A 22,608-nucleotide genomic window follows, 5' to 3' on the forward strand; every position below is an offset into this window, starting at 1 on the left:
TACACAGGCAAGACTAAACGTCCTTTCATTAGCAGACTGGACAGGCCGACATAAAGGAGTTCCTAAGGATAGAGTTTGCGGCTGCAACTCTATATCAACAGAAGACATAACTCATATACTCCTTTCTATGTGCCCTTTCTATGACGATTTCAGAAAGAATTATATCCACCCATTGCTAAGATCACAGAAGGGAAGGTTGTCTCTTTTTTTTTGCTGTCCAATGTTGAGAGAGATATACCCTTTAGAACAGGGGTCAGCAACCTTTTTCAGTTGTGGGCCAGTCTACCATCCCTCAGACCATGTGGTGGGCCAGACTATATTTTTTTTGGGGGGGATGAACAAATTTCTATGCCCCACAAATAACCCAGAGATGCATTTTAAATAAAAGGACACATTCTACTCATGTAAATACACACTGATTCCCGGACCATCCGCAGGCTGGACTGAGAAGGTGATTAGGTTGCCTACCCCTGCTTTAGAACATCTAAATTTCTTGTTACACAAATCTGTAAAGCCTTAATAAAACTCGAGGGGGGAACAGGAAATGATTTATCCACTAGGGGTCGGGGAGTAGAAATGTCAACTGTGATTAGTAGCAGTATTCCTGTTAATATTATTATTATTATTATTATTATTATTATTATTATTATTATTAGTGTGTAATGGCTGCTTGCTAAACACAATAAACCAAAAGAAAAAGGAAAGGAAAACACAATGCTGTTGACCACAATCACCTCAGGACCCAAGTAGTTTCTCCCTAGGAACCCACAGGACCAATCCGCACCACCCAAGTTCACCTGATAGGCTAGGGCAGTATAAGGTGTCATGGCAAATGATGTAACTGGTGCTTTGCAGGTCGAGTGGGGATTTTGCCAAATCCTAAAGCTCCCCACCAAGTTCAGCTGCACTATAGGATTAAACTTAAGACATACCTCATTCTAGAGAGCAAGCAGAAAGAACTTCCACTTGTGCAAGAGGCCTTTTTGTCCTCTCCTCCTTCCCAGAAACCCTCTGAACACCCTCAAATTCTGCTCCAAATGGTTGGGGGACCCTCTTGAGCAGATTATGCAGGACAAGGGAGGAAATGAGAGGAAGGTGGCATCCTATTGTGTAAGTAGAAGGAACACTGGATTCCACCCAGAGAATGAAGAACAGCCATTGTTCATTTGTATATGTGGGTTTGTCTATATGTAGGCATATGGTGATAATCACTGAGGCTGAACAGAACAAAAGCTAGCTAAATGGCCCAAAAAATGCTTAGTTACCTTGTTTAAAACTGGAAGTAGAAAGAGCAAGAGAAGATCTCAAAGAGGATCAGAAACGTTTACACTGACACTGTACAGAAGACAGTTTTGGTTAACCACAGTCCTGAAAGAAATAATTAAAACTGGAAATGCTTTGGACTAAATAAAACATTTCCAGTGAATCTGTGAGGTCTCCTCTCTCATTCCTGAATTAGCAACTTCCACTCTTTCCTTCTCCAATTCAAAACGAGTCACGTGCAATGAAGCAAATGCCTAAATATTTTCATAATGCTGCATGAATCATGATTTTCAAACTCACTTGGAGAAAGCTTTGCGTTCATTCTATGTTGCATATGAATTGACTGTGAATAGTTCAGAATCAAAAACATTAACTATTACTTTTGGAAGCCCATGGGGAGATTATATATAAACAGTTCCATGGGCACCAGGCAATAGAAAATCTAATTAAAAAGGAGGGAATTTTTTAATTTCCTGTTTCATTATTAGCCACAGAATACTAAATTCAGAAGTGTATGTCATCCTTCCCGCTGCCCTCCTTTTTTGGCATCACACTGGATGCCAAATACCATGAAACCTAATTACCCAAATAAAAGAAAAAAATGAGGTATTGTCTATCTGAGATGCTTTTATATGAATTAATTCCTCACTGGGGAACACGACACTGTTTTGGATAAGCAACTTTCTGGATACTTGAACTTTCGCTAGACTGAAGTCAGACCATTACATCAGAAGAAAACCAAAAAGCATGCTTAGGTAAGATCTCCCAACTTCTGCCCTAATACAGAGCAAGATACAAGAAAGCTTTCTGCTGGGTTAAATATTACATTTCGAGAAAGGTTTTAATCTTTACGTTATGCTTTGTTAAAGGACCCTGAAAAGTAAGAAATTATGCTGCAGTCCTGAACACACTGGCTTCGACCCAGCGTGCCTTTTTGTGTATAGTCACATTCACACCATGCATATTATTATTCTTATAATTATTATCATTTATATCCCACTTTTGCCCCCCAAGAAGCTCAAGGTGGCCTAGACGGTTCTCCCCCTCCTCATTTAACCCCCACAATGACCTTGTGAGGTAGGCTGGGCTGAGAGGCAGTGACCAGCCCAACGTCACCCAATGACCTTCATGGATGAACACAGATCAGATTGCTTATCGACACAGGACCTCTTTGGCATTTTTTGAATAAGAAAAAAACTAGTCCAAGAAGGGGGCAGGGGATGTGTATATCTATCTATCTATATATATCTATATATCTATATATCATCTATATATCTATATATCTATATATCCCATTCCTTTTCCCCAAAGGATGATATCATCTAAGTAAGTGTATGTAGCGGGGAGAGAGAAGGAAACACGAGATGGAGAGAAGCAGGCGAGAGTGAGAGACAGATGAATACAGTGGTACCTTGGTTTAAGAACAGCCCTGTTTATGAACTATTCGGTTTATGAACTCCGCAAAACCGGAAGTAGTGTTCCAGTTTGCAAACTTTACCTCGGTCTAAGAAGGGAAGCTGAACGGTGGAGGGGCACCAGCGGCAGGAGGCCTCATTAGGGAAAGTGTGCCTCAGTTTAAGAATGGTTTCAGTTTAAGAACAGACTTCCGGAACGGATTAAGTTCGTAAACTGAAGTACCACTGTACATTGCTTCGGGAGCTGTCTCTCTCTGGATAGCTTCTATGGGGCTGTGGGGCACTGTTGCTTTCTACCTCACCTACAATAAAGGACAGTGTGGTGCATCACTGCCACTCACCTGACCTCTCGCTGGTCGTATCACTGCTGCTTGCCAGGAGATGGAAGGGCAAGGCAGCAGGGAGGTTGTTACGGTGCAAATGGCCTGGCAGGAGTGCCAAATTGACTTGGCCAGTGTGTTAGCACCATGCCAACCTCCCCAATGTGCTGTCCCTCCCTCTCCTGGGAAGCAGCAACAACATGACTGACCAAAGGTCCCATGGCTGGTGGCAGCACACCATCCTCCTCCACCACCACTCACCTATGCATATTTGCAAATGAACTCAAATACTAAAAAACGTATAGCAAATTATTTTGAAACAACGCCAAACCTAGGAAAACGTTGCATCTCTGGAATTTCTCACTGCTCAGGGAAGTGGAGAGCAATAGCTTTTATCTTCACTATGAAATTCAGCAATGGGAGATGAATTCCCTGACTGAGGTTGCAACTCTATACACGTTTACGTGGAAATAATCCTTACCGAATGCAGTGTCTAAGCATAGCGTTGTGCTGTAAAACACACTGAATTTTTTCTTACACTGATATATGATATAAATGATATAATGCAAGATTAGAAAATCAGCTGTGCGTGGCCTGATGGATTCCAAATCCGAAATTACAAAGAGCTTCTATTAAAGCATACAACATTTTTAAAGTGTTTGTAAAGCACCTGTAAAGCTAGATTTCACCATCACTTTCATAGCATCAAGAACCAGTCCCCCACACCTACAGTTTTACAGACAGGCAATCTTTAGTAAACTTCAGATTTGAGTACACAGAAATGTGCACACAGACACACGCGCACACACGCACACACACACACACACACACACACACACGATAATTTTGGATTAGCAACAAAGACAAGAGAGAAATATATTGTGAATCTTTGTGTTCCCTCTTCTACTTCTCATTCCAGTGTTCCTGTCTTGTAGCATAGAGATGCACCCTTACTGTAAAGAAAGCTTTGAAATCAGTGGGTCTGCTAGTGCAAATCTGTATGTTCCCACTCAGAAGTAAGCTACATTGAGTTCACCAAGTTTTACTCCAAGGTGAAGGAGAACAGGATTGTAACCTGAATCAGCTAAAACTTAGCCAATCCAGTGGTGTGGTTACAGATTACTATAGATATTCTGCAAAACGTACCCAAAATATCCATCACCCACAAACATTTAGCTTTGCAACAGTAGATGGTCAAAATTGCACTTTACAGCTCTATAATTTGTGGTCAAGATCGAGAGGATTACATGCAGAAAAATACTGCTCTCATTGCTCTGCTTCAGCTGAATTGTGGGTATGTCTTGTGCAAGATATATAGAAGGGGATCTCTGTTTATGTCTTGAAATAGAAAACAGTTAACTCCAGTTACAGTTGCCAGCTTTCCCATGCAGGAGTTACGGTAATCTTTTGATCCTGGCCATAATTTCACCCCCATGTTGTAGCCTCCGCACATGAAAAACCTGATGGATCATTAACAGTTAATCCACATTTAGAACCCCAGTTGCACCTGGAACATTCACCTATATATCCAACCAGCTGGAGTCAATGACAACCAACAGGTGTTGCTACCATCAAATGTTGTCAGTTTATATTTTTAGCCACTTAAAAGCTGAGGCAACAGATTAGTAAGCTTAGCCTGACTAGTTTTGTGCTGGATCACAGACTTAAGATATTGCAAGATTTTAAAAATGCAAATATGTTGGCAGGATTTTTTGTGTTCTATTTAGTGATGCTTTCATGCTTCCTAGCTGTAATTTCATAAGCATGACAAAAAGAGGCTATTTTAGAACACTGTTGAAATTCTTGGAACAAGTGCAGATACAATATATAAAAATGTTTTCTTTTGCAGTTCTCAAACTTTCTTTTACTAAACGACATGATAAAGTATACATACTATACATACAGAGATAGTATCAATAAAGTTAATTCCCTGTTTTCATTTATTATCTTATCCATAAACCTGTCTTAAAAAGAAAACTAACAAATATTGCAACCAACGCTCCATCTAAATTCCAAATCTGTAAATAAAATATAGGCATACAAACTTCCCATTCTGCCCTTGGTTTTAAATAACAAGAAAACACACAACAGGTAGTCAGCAACAGAAAATAATACCTAAGTAACAGTCTTAAGAGTGTGTAATGCTTGTGAAAGTATGGGACCAATACATAGTGGAGTTTAATATCAGAGCAGGCATCCCCAAACTCAGCCCTCCAGATGTTTTGGGACTACAATTACAATCATCCCTGACCACTGGTCCTGTTAGCTAGGGATGGTGGGAGCCGAGGGCCGAGTTTGGGGGTGCCTGTATTAGAGCATCTGTGACCTTCAAATGTTGAATTTAAAGTCTTAAATCTAAATTTTAACTTTCCCTATTTCCCTTTTGCAAAATAACCTCATCTTCCCTGTGTTCCGTGATGCTGCTAAGTGGACGGACGTATATAATCGGTGGGCTTCTTCAGGCAACTTGCTGTTGATTTGTGTAAGCAATAAAGTTATACCAAACAGATATCTATGTGTTTGTTTTGAGTGGTTGCTAGTCAGCACTTTTCTGTCAATTTTTCAAATAAGGCCAGATTACAGTATACTACTTTTCTTTGCTAAGCCCCTCTAAATTGTTCAGAGTCCGTGCTAGCATTGTTGCCTCTTAACTGCTGTGAAAACAAACTAAATCTTTGTTTTGCAGAGCTTTATTTTCATCAGTGACTATATTAAGAAGGGCTAACTGCTGCATTATTTTGATTTTTTTTATTCACTATTAATTGTATTTCCCTAAAAACCAGTTCAGAATTCCTGTAAGTTGGGCACGCCCACCACTCAGGCATATATGTTCCTACGCTATGTCTGGTTCAAAGAACAATACAGAGAAGAGTAATACTTAACAAATTGATTACTTATTTGAGGGACTGTTTGTGCCACAGATCTGCCTTTTTTAAAAAAAGCAAGAAGAAAAAATAATAATGAAAACTGGAGGCACCTTTTGTATCAAAAAGACTAAATTATCTGTATTCTGCATCTCTGGTTCTGTACTAAATTAGGGAAAGGAGCAACTGTAGTAATGAGTAAGGTAAGTATGGCGATATTCTTTGTCTCATCCAAATATGAGCAAGCAGGGTGCCATCCACAAAATATTTATGCATCCTTACTCATCATTGGTTCAACTAGGAATAAGCACTGTGCTAAGAATGTTTCAGTAATTTATTTTGCAAGAGTATAACAGTTCTGAATACCAGCTTGTATAACTCTACCTCCAACTTTCCTCCCTGCATTTATAGAAGAAAAATTTTCCCCTGTGTGTTTCTACATGGGCAATCTTTCAGCCATCTCAAAACACTTTTTCATTCTGCTGTAAAGCAAAAGAATGAAAGTATACACGTTGGAACAGCCAGTTCTCTGGTTTATATTTCTGCATTTTCTGGTAACAATAAATGACATTCTTTGCAAACTTTCCAATTTTAGAAAGATGAATTTCTTATAAAATCTTTTGTCTCCAAAACCTATATTTTAATTTTCAAGGCACATTTCGGGACTGAATCAGTTCAATGTGTATTTTGAAATACTCTAGGAAAAAGCTACTTGACTTTCCTCCAAGCTGAAGTACTCATTAAAGTGGAGTGCTCAAATAATTCCAACCACGATAGAGTTTTCAATTCAGAGGGGAAAGAAGTTAAACCTCATTATCACACAATATGGAAACTTGCTCTTTCCATCCTGAGACTTTGTTTGTAGACTACCATTATCTAACTCACAGAGGTTTGTCTACCTGCTGCGTCCAATGAAAATAATGATTATAAGCAATCAATTCATGCATGGTCAGCTGCAGACTCCAGAACCTTTGCTGAATAAAACTCAATTTTAGGAGTCTCCCATGTTTGGCTCTTAGAGGTTATTTAAAATGATGGGGCCTGATATACTGCACCCTATACCCTACTTTCTTTCTTTACAAGTGGCCTTATTATTTAATATCCAATCCTATTACAGTGGTACCTCAGGTTAAGTACTTAATTCGTTCCGGAGGTCCGTACTTAACCTGAAACTGTACTCAACCTGAAGCACCACTTTAGCTAATGGGGCCTCCTGGTGCTGCCGCGCTGCCGGAGCACGATTTCTGTTCTCATCCTGAAGCAAAGTTCTTAACCCAAGGTACTATTTCTGGGTTAGCGGAATCTGTAACCTGAAGCGTCTGTAACCTGAGATACCACTGTACTCCTATACATAGTAGCCGTGGGTATGCAACAGTGCTCCTGAAATAGAGTTAATTCACCTGTATCTATTGCTCAGCTTTACATCTCTCTTTCTAATGATACCATTGAGGTTGTAGATGTTCTAGACCAGTGCTAGCTCAGATGTCAGTTATGGGCAGGATGAGGACTAACAAACTAAATCTGGGCAAAACAGAGGTTCTTCAGTACAAAAGGTATCAGTTTCAGTATCCAACTGGTGCCATAAAAGAGGCTACACTCCCTCTGCTAACACAGCCTTGCAGCTTGAGAATGTGTTTGGACCCAGCTTTGGACCTGGGTTGTCAGGCTTCAGTCAGAAGCACCTTTGCAGAATTAAAATTGACATGCCAGCTGCATCTCTTTTCAAACTTGCTATGGTGATCTGTGTATTAGTCACCTCTCATATCTTGATTTCTACACGACGCTCTGCCTTTGAACGTAGTTAAGAAATGTGAACTCGTTCAGAATGCAACAGCCAGACTTGATTTGGAGGTGAAATATAGGGTTCATGTTTTCCCCACTCCAAGCACCACTTTTGTACTAACTACCTTGGCTTCCTATTAATTTCTGGATACGATCTGAAGTGTGAGTTCTAAAAAGCTCTAAGTGGCTGGAAACCAGTTTGTCTGAATGTCTTTCTCTATATAATTCTGACCTAGAACTAAAGCATTCCAGACAGTTCCAGTCCCTACAGGTATTAAGGTGACCATGCAGAAAAAAGCAAACCTCACTTCTGAAACTCTCTCATCCCACCCCAAGGAAATTCATTCCGATCCTTGCTGATTATATTCAGGAGAGAAATTAAAGCCTCTCTTTTTAATATGCTCTCTCAGATAATTTGGCTCGCTGAACTGAAACTGAAATAGTCTGTTGGGTTTTTTATATATATATTGCCTGTTATATTTTACTGTTTTTACTTTACACTGTTCCGATCTCCGTAGTGAGGAAGAACAGGATACATATAATTTTTAAATAAATAAATATTCCTCTTCCATCTAATTCACCTGATGATTGCAGAATCAAACCCCAGCAATCTAGAGACAAACGAGTGCTCAAAGTTACAGAGACAAAAAGTTAAAATTAGCTTTCAGCTGGCTTACAAAAATGTATTATGGGATGCTTCGTTTATTTTCTAAAACATCATATTGACGTTTACAAAACAATTGGCCAGGCATTCCAATTTCCAACTCCTATCTCTGAACTGTTACTCGTGGAATTCGGGGGGGGGGAGAGACTCAGGCAAAGTGCAAAACATAGTTATGTGTGTCAAAATTCCATACAGCCTTGACTGAACTAAAGTCAGCACTGCTGTATTCCCAGACATTCTAAAACAACTGACCATTTACCTTGAAATTTCATCCTTCCTTAGAACTCAAAAGAAGCTGATTTTGTACGAGTAATTCCCAACAATTTGGCTAACAACTTGCTCATGGAAGAAGAAGTAGCAGATTCATTCATAACTTCATTAAACAAAATTACAGACTCTAAAAGTGCTTAGAGTATTCAGTATGGATCAGGGCTACAAAACAGGCAGAGGTGGCCTTGAAGAAATCATAGCATGCAAATCATGAGCCCAAGAGGGAAGAGTTCTCACAAGAGTGTGGTCATGTCTGTAAGAATATTAGGATGGCCATCACATCCCTCAGTTTTTAGAAATCCACCTCAGTGTTCTCTTTAAAAGAGGTTAATTTATTCCTTTATTAACGAATTTTCAAAATGCTCAAACAGTCCCGTCTCAAAACCATTTTATATAATTTTTTACCAAGGCAGGATATTTTAAGGATTAACTGAAAGGTATTAATTCGCCTGTCTATCTTCCGTCTCATAAGCATTGAAGAAAAAATGAAATATTACCATAGTGTATTTTGTCATGTGAGGTGTTGTCATAGCTAAACAATCTGGAGCCTGCAAACAGAACACTTAACTGCACAATTCCCTGCCAGTGTTGCAGAAGTAATGAGCTTCAGCTGTGAAAAGGTCTTGCTCCATAAGGTAGGTAATAAATCACTATCAGAGGAAACGTAGCTCTCGTGTTGCTCCTTTTAAATACTGTTATTAACACCTCACGAGGCTTTCGCACAAATGATTTTATTTCTAAAAAATCATTAATTGAATTTTATTTTGCCCAGTTAAGGCTGCTAGATATCGAAGATGTTCACATTAAGTACAGACATATTGTTTCACCTTACGGAGGGGGATCTAAAGACTATGTATACAATGCCAATGTATTCAGGTAGATCTGCACTTTCAGTTAAGTTAATTTAGGGCTTATCCATACTTCTGCTTGTAGGAAGCACAGATCCAAGCGGTTTTCTAGGCAAGAATCCAAGCAGTTTCTCCCTTGCCCTGTTCCTTTCCCAGGGAAAACCCGCTCTTTAGCTTTAAATCAGAACAAACAGAAATCCGCTGAAAACCCAATTTCATTTGTTCTGATTGAGCGCTAAAGAGCAGTTTTCCCCAAGGGAAAGGCAGCTGGAAAAGCAGAAGTACAGATGAGCCCTTACTTAGGAAGCTCAGTTCTGCTTCTCCAACAGTCCAAATCATTCTACGAGGGGAAATGGCACACAGTTACGGATGAATTGTTGTGGCGGGGAAGGGAAACATGTCTGTATCTAACCTGCCCTAAGCTTCACAAAATCAGTTTTTGCTAATGTGAGAGTGTAGGTCAAAAAGAATTGTTGTTGTTTTTTAAATACAATTGATGGTTAAATGCACATTGTAGAAAATAATATACTCACATGTCCCTGGTCATCCAGTTCATTGTTTGTAAGTTTCAGTTTGTCAAAGCTAATCACCTGCCTCATCCAAGTCTCTCCTGAGGCGGGTGAATCTGGGTGGATGTACACACGGGGAGGAACCGGCGAATCAGCATTCCCAGCTACCATCCATTTGGAGCTGTGATAAACATACCTGTAGAAAGAAACCCAATATGCATGAGATTCAGAATGGAAATAATGTGGTAGCATTGCTTAATCGTTGTGGAGAAGCAAGAGAGGGGAGGAAAAACAGACGAGGGAAGGAGAAAGAGCGACTCACTTCTAGGCAGCAGTATTTATTTATAAAGGAGAAAAACAGTTTGGTACCCGCTATTTTTGTTTTATTTAGCCCTTTTCCCCAAATTAAACTAGCTGTTGAAAATCTTCAACTGGGGGTTGCACAAATTAGCTAAATATCAGGAGGAATTCAGGAAAAGCTGTAGCCTAATATTTAACATTACAAATGGATTGTTTCAACTGAAAACAAAATTCTAGGAAGATATATTTTAAAGGCCACAAAATTACAATAATTCTAAGCTTTATCTTATAACCAGAATAATAGTTTCACTTATAGGTCAATCCATTTAAAATAATTTATTGAAAACTGAGCCAATGAATATATTTATGAAGTATTTTCAGCCGTTATAAAAAACCTCTGTAAGGTGAAACTTTTTAAAGCATTCTAAAACAGCCTTAACTTCTTCGTGTGTGTTTTAATTTTAGGACATTCGGTTCTAAAAGGGAGTAAACATCATAAGGGCTATTTGCTCTCACACTGAAAATATAATTGTTTAATTGTAATGCGGCACAAGTAATCACAGCTGACACAATCAAGACAAAATGGACATTTTGTCTTATAAAAGTATTTTTAAAATCTAAGGATGTCGGAGAATTCCGACAGAAATGGGAGAACTTGGCAGTGCTCACTTATTCATCCCATGACTGAAACAAAAATCAATCCAGCAATAATTATCAGTATTCACTGTCGCTCCTGTTTTCAGTCTGAAAATGATACGTAACTCCTCTCATCTCATTTGCACTGTGTTTCATTTGCATTGAAATGAACGGTGCAGAGTAATGGAAACATAACACAATTATGAAATTAATTGCATAATTATCTACGTAAAATTCTACGACAGAAGAAAGCAAGACGAATAATGAAGCGTTTATCAGAAGCCGAACTGCAGCAGACTGGAAACAGCACTGCCCCCAGCAAACACGGGTCAGAATGGAAATCGATGCCTTCTTACACCTATACACAAGCCAAAGGCCCATCTATATGCAACTGCAAACACAGAACTCTTGCAAGTAGGCTGGAATTATGTGCTGGGCTGCAGTGAATATTAAAACACTTCAGGGCACTAGAACTGGACACTAGAGCCTCACAATTACTGGAATGGGGAGATCTAGTGCAGTGATGCGGTCATAACCTAATCTATTTTATTACAGAAACTTTTTTAAAAATCACTGTCATTTTTCTATTTGCAAACTATACTGTACTATGGTCCTAAGTATTATCTCAACATTTCATTTCTTATATTTACAACAGCATTAAACATTAACTGGGCTTCAATTATGAATTATTAAATATCAGAAATTTATTTTAAACTGTTTATAGTTGAATAATGGCCTTGACATCAAGAGAAGCAGAACTGGGATCATTGGCTTGAATTCAAAGTGTCCCTTCTTCAAATGGAAAGGCTCATACCGTTTGCTGAAAGGTTGTAGTCCTAGCAAGCACTCCTGCTGGCTGATTCATCAATTTCCCTTCCCTTTGCAGATCCAGCACCACCACTACCTATTCCAGATGGCCCCCTACCCCACAGAGCAGATGTTCAGGAGGTGAAGGGATAGCAGGAAAGGGGGAGAAATCAGTGAAAAACACCTATCTGTCTCACCCACCCACACCACAGACAGAGGAAATGTCCCATGTTCTGCTCACAAGAACTCGGAATCTGATCCTAGGGACACAATCAACAAAGCACTGGTCCCAACTAAGCCATTTAAAATAATATTAGTCATTTTAATTTTAAATAAATCCATTATATGAAAAGCTTTCTACCTCAGTTCAAGGGGAAAGGGGGGGGGAATAAGTATGCCGTCTGACATATAGAAAGACTGAAATGTACAACAAAATCATCTGCATGTGTGAATCGTGGACATAAAATTCAGTCAAACCAATCTACTGGTGATTTAATTTCATTACTAATTTCAATCTTGAATATGTTGTTGCTAACTTTAGAGATATGCCATTGCAAAAAATATGCCAAATGTATGAGCGTTCATGAATACTTATCAAGTTCAATGGGATCTCCTCTGAAGAAAGCCTTATTTAGGTTTGTATGCTTAGACTAACTCATCAAATGTTATCTGATTCCAATTCAGACCCAAGACACTGACCTTTAAAAAACAATCTAATTTATGTTGAGCCAAAGGAAAGATTACAGACTACAATCCAGCCAGTTATACAATTTTAAGACTCGCTAAACAGTGTATCCAGTGTTTTCCTTTGATATACAGGGACACATATTTGATGGAAATTTAATAACAATGTGGCAAGGGCAAACAAATTCAACTATCCCACAAAGCAAGCATAATTATGCCATGCTCCTGCTAGTGCAAGGCACAAGCTAGTTAAAATAAAGTAAAACCATAATGATCCTAATCATTCTGACACAGTTAAATTAACCATTTAAATCCAGATATTTTGTCAAAACATAGAAGTGAACCAGGCCATCTGAAAGCAGCAATATTCCATATATTAAGAAAGTATCAGAGAGCTGCATACATTCCCACCCCCACCCCCAATTAATGCTGTAGTCACAGCCTGGTATTACAACCATGAGTAAATTATGTTGGAAGCATGTCTCATGGGTACTTTCATGAAATGGCTACAAGCAAAAAAATGGTAGCACTCTCCAATGAATATACAGAGCTCTGTGTCAATATAAAGGTTCACATAGCAGCTTCATTTTGCATCTGTCACATGCTCAAGACACACTTCTTCATCTTGGCCTATGACACCTGAGATATTTTCAGTACCTACCCTATTCTTATAACAGTAATTTGCTTCAAACTGTTTTAATGTTACTTTTTAAAATTACCATAGGTCACTTGTGTTGAAGGGCAGATAAGAAAGTCATCAACAACAAAAGAAATCCTCCCAGTTTTTACAACACTTGTGGTAAATGCTCCATAAACCCATGAGGTATGAGCGTACACAACATTCTTTGCCAGAAAAAAAAATGGACACAGGCTTTGCTTATACAAAATTCCATTTCCATATCAGAGCCTGGACCAAAAAGCGTTCTCCGTTCCTTAATATCATTCAATCTGTAACGGAACTGCAAGTTTGCCCTCACTTTTGAAATGTCAATTTGCTGAGAAACTTGTCAAATGTACAACAGAAATAATAACGGCACATAATACATACTGTACAGTAAGATGACTGGTTTAAAAAAGGAGCAAAAACTTCAGACCATATACAAGGCATGACTAAACCTATTTATACAACAAGACTGAGAGGACTGGGAGTAGGAAAGTTAAGCATAAGGAAGCTATCTTCCTTAAGTTCGATAACTTGGGCTTCTTAACGAAAGAATTAAAAAAAACTGTTCTAATGATGGTATCATTAAAAGTGCTAATAGACAAGAACACGGAGAACCGTTTGGGCAACCCTTCTTTAATGCAACAGCAAATATACTTGGGATGCAGATCTGTCATCTCTTAAATTGCTAAAAGAAGTCACTGTGTTCCCATTCCTACAAATTCATGCCAGGAGTTCTAGAAGGAAATGATTACTTAGATGTGCATTGCCTTGGTCGAGGTCTACATGATCAAGACCTTATGTTAAAGCATTTAAAGAGTGATTACTGATAGCTACTAGCCAATTATTGCAAATAGCTGCACAGACAGAAATGCTGTTAAATAACTAAACAAAGAAAGCCACCAAAAGTGCTATTCTGCAATTATACTCGAACCTGTGCCTCGTACAAACACTCTCTTGAAATAATTTGATAGTTCAAGTAGGTTATATGTTTAGCACAGAATTTAAGTTTTTTTGCACTAACTTATCAGTGTTTAATAACCTTATGCAGAGAACTGCTATCTGAATAGCCACTGAAAATACGCAATATTCTCTCATAGTACTATTCTTTAACTGGGTTAGAATAGTGGTTTATACAGGTTATGGACAATCCACCCCAGTCTTCCCAGCTTCAATAAATATTCCCAAGTAAGGGGGCTCAAGAACAGCAGCTTGTGATGGGGGGGCATACGATTCGGATAATGTAGAATGTGTTCAAAATATGAGCCAATGTACAAAGCAGTTCAATAAAACAAGCCTTGATTGTTCTCACGTGCTTGGCACAAGGCACTTATTTTTCATGCAGTGAGATGAAGATAGGAATTTGGGAGTTAAGCACAACCTTCTGTTAATTTCCAAACTAGCAATATTCTTTTGCAGTTCCTGCTATCCCAAAGGCTTATATACTGCAATTACCTGTATCTTTTGTTATCCACAGGGACAATGTCCATGGCAATATAGTATTGCTGATGAGGGTCTAGGCCTGAAATTTTCACTCTCATTGCAGGAAACATCCGTCTGAACACAGAAAAAGAAGAGCATTTAATAAAAAACAGACATGGAAGACAGAAACAGCAACATGTTTGTGGAATCTACCTCCAACTCTTTTTCATTTAAAGTTATTTGTGGGAAGCTTCTCTTTTTAAATAATTATACTCATTCACAAAATAGACTTACGGCACACGCCTCCATGGATTTAATTTTTTTTGCTGAACAACACTTGTGTTTCCCCCCTGAAATTTCTTCAAAGAGCAAACTGCCAAATCATTCAGATGCAATTGTTAAGCATTTTTTAATGGAGATTTTCTTTTAGCAGCTTTTTTTTTAAAAAAAAGGTAATTCTAAGAAAACATGTGCTTAATTTGGAACTGTAATTCACAAAAGAACAGATTTTTCAGAGATTGAAGTTTGGATTCTAAGCAAAATGAAGTAATTTCTAAGCCACATAGATCATTGCATCCAGCACTGGCTTTGTATGCAATGAGCATCTTCCCCATGTACACAACTGTGTATTGAAATCATGAGCAGGACCACGGGTGATGCTTGTTTCTTATTTCCAGTGCAGGCTTGTACTGATTACCTAGATCACATCAAAAATATTTTTAAGAGTATTAACCATGAATCAGGGAGAGTGTCATTGTGACCATTGCCTCCTCAGGGGTTTCCCAATGGCATCTAGTTGCCCAGCGGGAAAACAGAATGCTGGACTAAATGGTCTATCGTCTGATCCAGCGGGACTTTCCTTATATGCTTAAGATGACATTAGAAACAAGTTCTATTCAAATGAATGGGATTTACTTCTGCAGAAATGCAATCAGGATTGGGCTACAATTTAAGTCTAAGGTTGCAGTCCTATACAAACTTAACTGGGAGTAAATCCCATTAAACTCAAAGGGGTTTACTTCTGTGTAGACATGAATAGGATTTCACTAGAAGATGAATTAGTTACTTGAGGTGCAATCCTAACCTGTTTTCTCATAAGAAATCCCCACTAACGTCAAAGGAACTTACTCTCTAATAAATATACTCTGGTTTCTCTTCAGATTGCATAAATATGCTTGGGACTGTAGCCTTTTTATTATTTAACAATATCGAACAATTAGCAATTCTATAATGGAATTCTATGGAATGACAGTCTAAATATCGAATCATGACAATGCCATCGGATTTATTATACTAGTATAGACAAAGTACAATCAATGAGCACAGCTCCCATTCATTTCAATTGGGCTTGCAGAGGGATCGTTTAAGCCAAGGGATGTGTTCTATGAATTCAGAAGATATGTAAAATCTTCATTTTTAGATATTATAAAGTTCATTTTCTTAGGGACAGGAATTGATATCAAATCTACACTAATACAAAGGTGCACATGTGAAGCTTTGCTAGAATCACACTGAAGTGGTTATAGGTTGCAGAAGTTTAAAATACATTTTATTTTCAAATTAACATATACCCGATACCTGTCTCTATTCATCTGTTTCGAAGGATATTTTTCACAAAGGCATGTTATATTTTTCTTTCTACACAAATGAATGTGCAATGCTATTTTCTTGTATTACTGATGTTGTTGGAAATGCATGAAATCAAAGTTAGATTTTGGAAGGGGAAAGGAGTTATTGACATCATGCCTAACTAAAAAAGAGGGCAAAACTAGCTGCTGCTAACTAGTTCTTGCTGTTATTTCAGTGCACCTGTAAGATAAAAAAGAAAAATTTTGACAGGACAACTTTTAAGACAAATGTTGCCTTGTGCTGTTTAAGACTGCACTTCAATCATTAATAAAGCCCCTCTGAAAATGTAGAAGGTAACATATGGATTCAATAAAATATGTTTCTGTAATTTCTAATAAGTTCAGATACTTTTATACTGTGCAGGTTTTTACCATGTGTATCCTTTGGAAAGGGAAGAAAAAAAGTTCTTTTAAGAACCTAGCATTCATGCCCTTTAACATAATGAACAGGAAACCTAGAAGTCCACATATTTCTATATCATCTGAAATGACTGTGGCCTATCCAGCTTTATAAATCAATTTGCTTAATTCATTTTGATATATTGACAGATTTGGGATCGTATTCGCAACTTTAAGCATTATAGAAATTAAGAGGCAATTTAAACATCCAGCTTCTGCAGCATAAAGACTTTGTATTTAATTAAGATGGTGGAGAAAGCTATCTTGTGAAACAACATGCTGCAACATATAACATCTTAAGCCATCCACATTGCAAAACCAAGAGAGATCAGTGGGTTCTCCTGTATACATGGATTTGACTTGCTCTTCAGCAATAATCTACTCAGAAAACATCTAGTAGAATTTTAATCATGCTAAAAATGTCAGGCACTGTACAGTGGTACCTCAGGTTACATACGCTTCAGGTTACAGACTCTGCTAACCCAGAAATATTACCTCAGGATGAGAACGAAATCTTGCAGCGGCAGCAGGAGGCCCCATTAGCTAAAGTGGTGCTTCAGGTTAAGAACAGTTTCAGGTTAAGAACGGACCTCCAGAACAAATTAAGTTCTTAACCCGAGGTACCACTGTAATTATACACGTCTTATATATATTTCTACAGAGTCAATACAGACTTCTTAAAAGGCAGATGGCTCACTTCTAAAATGACCCCATCACTTGTAAACAATTCAATTTTAAATCAAGTGATTTTATTTCAAGTACTCCAGATCAGGCTGTTAGTTTGCAAAGCCTTATTGCCACTTACTTTAAAATCAGTATCTCTAGGTCAGGGGCAGAATGACCTATCTAATAACCAAACCTTAAACAAACGACACAGAATTCAACAGTTTACAAAGACCTGCTCACAAGTAGTTTAGAGTAACAGAATGCCGCTTGGAAATAAAACACCTTTTAGGATTGTTAAGCAGATAAACTAAGGCTATTAAGAGATGAATGGTACTGTTTTGAGGCAACATCCTCCGGCTGAATGTGAGGGAGAGAACTGTCAAGAGTGCTCAAAATGGATGCATGGTATTCGCAACGAAATTTCGCGGGGAGGCAAATCCCTGCCAGGAGAGGAAACGCAAAACCTCGGCCCTTCTCCAAGCGGCGCAGCGCCGTTGGCGAAAGCGGGAAAGGCGCCTAAGGGCGCTGCGGGCCTGCCGCTCTTTCCAAAGTGTTTCGGCCACTCTTTCCTATGGCTGCCTGCCTGCCTGGCTGGCTGGGTCCGGGAGGCCTTGCTTTGCTCGTGTTGTTTCGCGTTTCGTTCCTTACCTCCCCGCCTTGGTGATGATCATCTCGGTGCCGATCTCGTGAAAGCGCTTCCAGAGCTCGGCGCCCTGCAGGTCGACGCGAGGCACCGGCGGGGCCAGCAAGGGAGAAGCAGGCCGGGAGGAGCCTTTGGCCTTGGCGGGGCCTCCGGGGGACAGCGGCGGCGACGTAGCGCTCAGGAAACTGTCCTCGCAGCCACCTGCAGGAGGAAAGCGGACGACGGATTAGAGAGCGCGCGGGGCAAAGAAACGCGAGGCCCGGAGGCGCCAAACCTCGAGAGGCGCGGGGCACAATGTGCCCTTATTGCTGCCTTAACGCGTCTTTGGCTACTCGGGAAAGGCCGGCGCCAAACCTCGAGAGGCGAGGGGCGCAATGTGCCCTCATTGCTGCCTTGCGCGCCTTCTCGGGAAAGGCCGGCGCTTCTAGGGATCACGGGCCAAGCCGAGAAAGGCCCAAGCCGGCGGCCCCTTCCTTCTCCCAGCGGCACGTGCGTCCTGCGCCTTCCCCCGCGCCGCCTTTTTGCTCGCTTCGGCGCAGCCTGGCGCGCTCCTCTGCGCGGGGCCAGAACGCACAAGGAAGAAGGCTGGGAAAGGGATTCGCTTGCAGAAAGGCCGCCGGGCCCGGCCGAAGGCGGGAAGGGAAGAAGTGCCCGTTTCCCTCACCGCCACACCAGGGAGACGAGCCCCGGAAGGGGGCCGGGGCCGGGGGGGTCTTTCGGTAGCAGGCGCGCGCGTCCTTGCGAAAGACGTGGCCCTTCCTTCGACCAGAAGGAAGCCCCGGTTCGGGTCAACGAGGGCGGCCTGGAGGAAGCCGGCCACCTCGGGCCCGTTGGCTGGGAGGTCGAGGGCCTTCGCTTCGAGGAAGGCCCGTCGGTGTCAGTGGAAGTCCCGAACCAGGGTCGGGATCGAGCTGCCAAGCTAGGTTCATCTTTTCCTGCATTATAGCGCAACTCCGCGCAACAGCAGTTTAAAGATCCTCGGTTTTTCTGCATGTTTTAGAGTCTTGCAGCATCTTTATGATGACATGCCTTTTCATAAACTACGGCTATTTGTCTTCGCTGAACGACGAACATTTTCGCTGGGGGACTTTTGGGCAGGTTCTGCAATTCTCGGGGATTATGAGGTGCAAAACTGCGCAGGCCCAAATGCTATAAAAGTATACATGATCGTAGCAATAAAATCGGCGTTTCAACTGTACTGTAGAGACTTTCTTAAGATTTCTGTGGGTTACACCCATGTTGCCCGGTGCGCCCCTAGACGCTACTCAGCAAGACCCACTGAGTTCAATAGAATTTACGCCCAGATAAGTGGGCATAGGATTGCAGTCTAAAATAGAAAGCCAAGCATTCCAATCCAAAACACATTTGAGAATAAACCCTAAGGATTTGAAATGGATTAAATATAAAATGGATTAAATATAAAAGGAACTGGTTTCTTTATTTTTATAAAGGATGTTAATCCATTTTCTCGCTAAACAAATCCCTAAGATAATATACTAGTCATTTTAGTTCCATTTTTTGTGGGAAGGCACCAAAATAATAAAAATGAATGACTAGAAACAAATTATATGGAATGTATTGTTCCGTATAATTATTATTCGTATATGTTTATTTGATATTTAATAAAAGACACCAAACATCTTCTGACTCTGGGTGCACTTAAAAAACCTCTGTGTTTCTAATTAGTTAAAGCTGAAGCAGATATGAAAACAATAGTGTGGAAAAAAGACCGAGAATGTTATTAAAGTATCTGTTCATTAGTTTGGCACCTAAACAGAACAATTAAGACATAAGTGGGTGTGCTTGAGCATTCCTATTAAGAATAAAAAATATGTCAGCTAGAAATCGTTAAGACTGGATTTTGTATAAACTGAATGATTTATTAATGGATATTAACTCCGCTCTAAAATAAAATAGGATGAGCCATATATGTCAGGCTAAATAAGGGTTAAAACCATCTGCAATTATCTGATAAAGTTAAGAACATCTAATAGTACTATCACAACCAGTAATTTAAAGATAAACCCCTCATGTATATAATTCCTTTCGGTACCAGTAAGATTTACGCAGGCCTGATTTTGTGCCCACTGTCTGAAACCAAGTACTGTAACCTGTTTGGTTTAGCGTCACAAGACTCTTGTGTTCGCATGTCTTTGGGCGCTTCTTTGGGATCAAGTCCCATTGAACTCAACCAGATGAGGAAACCCATAGGAATCCTCTCAGAATGGAGAGGAGTCGCACAGATATTGCAATGTGCATAAAATTAATGCTAAATAATGAAAACGATCGTTAGAGAGGGGGGTGTTATTCTCACGCCATCGGAAGTATTCTTAAACAATAGCGGGTTGATCTTGCATTTCACCCCCACTCGCCCACCCACTCAGACCTGGGAAAACTGCAGGGGGGGGGGACACTTGTGCACAGTCAAGATCGCCTGGTTTTTAGCAGGGTACCGAGGGCAAGCTCTGGGCCATGACAGCTGTCCCCGGAGAGGCCACTCGGTTTGGGTACAAGGAGAGTACGATCGCCCCCCGAGGGGGGGGAAGCCTTCGGAAGCGGGGCGCCTGGGGAGACGGGCTTTCACGGAAAGAAGGGGAGCCCGAGAGGGGCATTCCCCACACCACACCCCGCAACACAGGCCGGGGCGCTACCTCGCTCACTCACCGGGAGGCAGAGCCCGGACCCCGCAGCTCCTCTCGGCCGCGGCCGGCCCCGTCTCGGCGCTGGGCGCCAAAGCGTCCGCGCCTTCGGCGGCGCCCTTCCCGCAGCTGCTCGCCCCTTCGGCGGCCGCCGGTGGCGCCTCTTCCCCGGCCACTTTCCTCCGCTTCGGCGGCTGTTGCTGCTCCTGTTGCTGCTGCTTCTCGGCGCCGATGAGGGCTTCCACCGAGAAGGCGTGCGCCTTGAGGCTCAGCATGGCGCACGGGGACGCTCGCCTTTTCTCCGCCATGCCCGGGCCGGGCTGGGAGCCCTCCGCCACTCTTCCCCGGGCGCCTGATCGCCTCCTTCCAGGCCGCGCCGTCCGCCTTCGCGTCGCCTCCTTCTCTTTTACATCCGACTTCAGGCAGCCCAAAGAGGTTTGGGGTTCGTGTCCCCCCTCCTCCTCTTCTCCCTTTCCCTCCTCTTTTCTTCCCAAGCCCGATCTATTCCTTTTTGGAAAAGCAGCGCTTCTCTTCTTCTTCTCCTCCTCTCCCTCCTCCCCCTCCTCCTCCTCTTCTTCTTCCTGCAAGCTCTGCTTCGTCTGAGGGGCCAAACAGCTCTGACATGGGTAACAAACGCTCTGCGGACACAAATTAGGGCTTGTAATTGAAATTTGTTGCCTTGATCTGTCAGCACTTCCAGGCAGGAGACCGGTGGGAAGAACTTGCTCATTAGTGTCAATAAAGGGACGGCGACGGGGCGGAGCCCAAAGGACCGGAACGGCTGTCAATCAGGAGGTGCCCTCGGCCAATCAGAAATTACGGGTCCCCTCACCCTCTCCCCCCAAAAAAACCGGTTGCTTCTTCCTTAGAAGGTTATGCAAGTGGATGGGGAGCGGGGGAGCAATCTAAGGGGTGCCTGCCACCCTCTCTTCCGTTCCTAGCACCCCAAAGCAACCCCGTCTCTTTCGTATTCTTACAGCCCTTTGCTCTCTCCAGGCAAGGTGCTGGATTTATCTAGCATTTAACCAAAAATCAACTAATCAAGTGGATTTAGTAATCCAGATCTGGGTGGTATCAGGGGGAAAGGGGGGAGCTGGGTTCTAGTTCCACCTCCTTGGGGAGACCCGTTGGGTGGCTCTGGGAAAGTCCTGGTTTTTCAGCCTCAGTTCTCCATCCGTAAAATGGAAATAACCGCGACGCTGCTTGCAAGGGTAATGTGTGCTCAAGCAGTGTAAATGTTGCAGAAGGAGAAGTCTCATGATGTTTTACAAAATTACAGACAGCTCAGGCTGGTACAGCGCAAGCCGTCTGCAGTCGTTTTTCACTTTGCTCCCCAACCCCAAAATAAACAATAAATAAATTGAGATATAAATACTTATTTAAAGTATGGCAATTTTTTAAATTTAGAGGCGGAGAGAATAATTAATGCATTCTTATGGCTATATTTCCTAAGGACAATTGTTTTGTTCCTTTCCAGCATAAACTGAGCAGTGAAAGTTTAGTTTTTTAAAATATTAATAGTAAAAAAAAACCATGTGTAGAATAAGAGCTACATATTTAATCCTCCATATAGAGGGATCTTTAGACATGTTTAAAACTGCACCCCAGCACTGAAGACGTAGCGCACCATTTACTGGGAAATTCTCCTGCGCAAGAGCAAGAGACCGTTGTTCCTATATTCTTTCAAATGTGAATTAAACATAAGGATTTTTTTCCTCGGTGAAAGCAGGATCCTTTTATTTCCATCAGTTATATTCCCAGGAGTCTGCGACTCCCATAAAGTCAGTGCGGGTATAGTGCCACCCACTGTCTCCCTTCCCCTTATCTTCCTCCTTAGAGTCTAACTAATGACCTAGGACTGAAAGCTTTAATCAAACAATAGATGCAATTCATCGGATAATATACCGACTGCAAGGTTAAAATATAATTTTAATCTCATATGAATTTGTTTCTGATGGTGCCTGGTAAATAAATATTAATCCATGCACCACCTCTTCTGTTTTAACCCCCCCCCCTTTTTTTTTGCGATTCAATTGATAATTTCCCAAACGATTAGCATACAACCTGGGGCAGATTATACAAATTAACCACACTGTATACACTTTCCAAATTGAACTGTGGACCTCGTTATGTTTATTCAAAATTATGTACGCTATCTTTGCGAACATTCTGAGAAGCGAAGATAAAA

The 22,608-nt window shown here is 41.0% G+C and overlaps 1 protein-coding gene across 1 annotated transcript in view; it reads right to left on the bottom strand.

The window, feature by feature from the left end:
* The window catches only part of TBX18 (T-box transcription factor 18), a 37,384-nt gene extending 16,223 nt beyond the window's left edge, over nt 1–21,161 (bottom strand). Inside the window, exons 1-4 of the mRNA XM_053381393.1 lie at nt 20,446–21,161; nt 17,787–17,982; nt 14,479–14,580; nt 9,960–10,131 (exon numbers count right to left, since the gene is read on the bottom strand). Of these exons, the coding sequence (XP_053237368.1) occupies nt 9,960–10,131; nt 14,479–14,580; nt 17,787–17,982; nt 20,446–20,728 (753 nt within the window). The 5' untranslated portion in view covers nt 20,729–21,161. The remainder of the gene's footprint in view (nt 1–9,959; nt 10,132–14,478; nt 14,581–17,786; nt 17,983–20,445) is intronic.
* Between the last annotated feature and the right edge of the window lie 1,447 nt (nt 21,162–22,608).

The sequence above is a fragment of the Podarcis raffonei genome, chromosome 3 (assembly GCF_027172205.1).
Source record: "Podarcis raffonei isolate rPodRaf1 chromosome 3, rPodRaf1.pri, whole genome shotgun sequence".
In the NCBI taxonomy this organism is placed as follows: domain Eukaryota; kingdom Metazoa; phylum Chordata; class Lepidosauria; order Squamata; family Lacertidae; genus Podarcis; species Podarcis raffonei.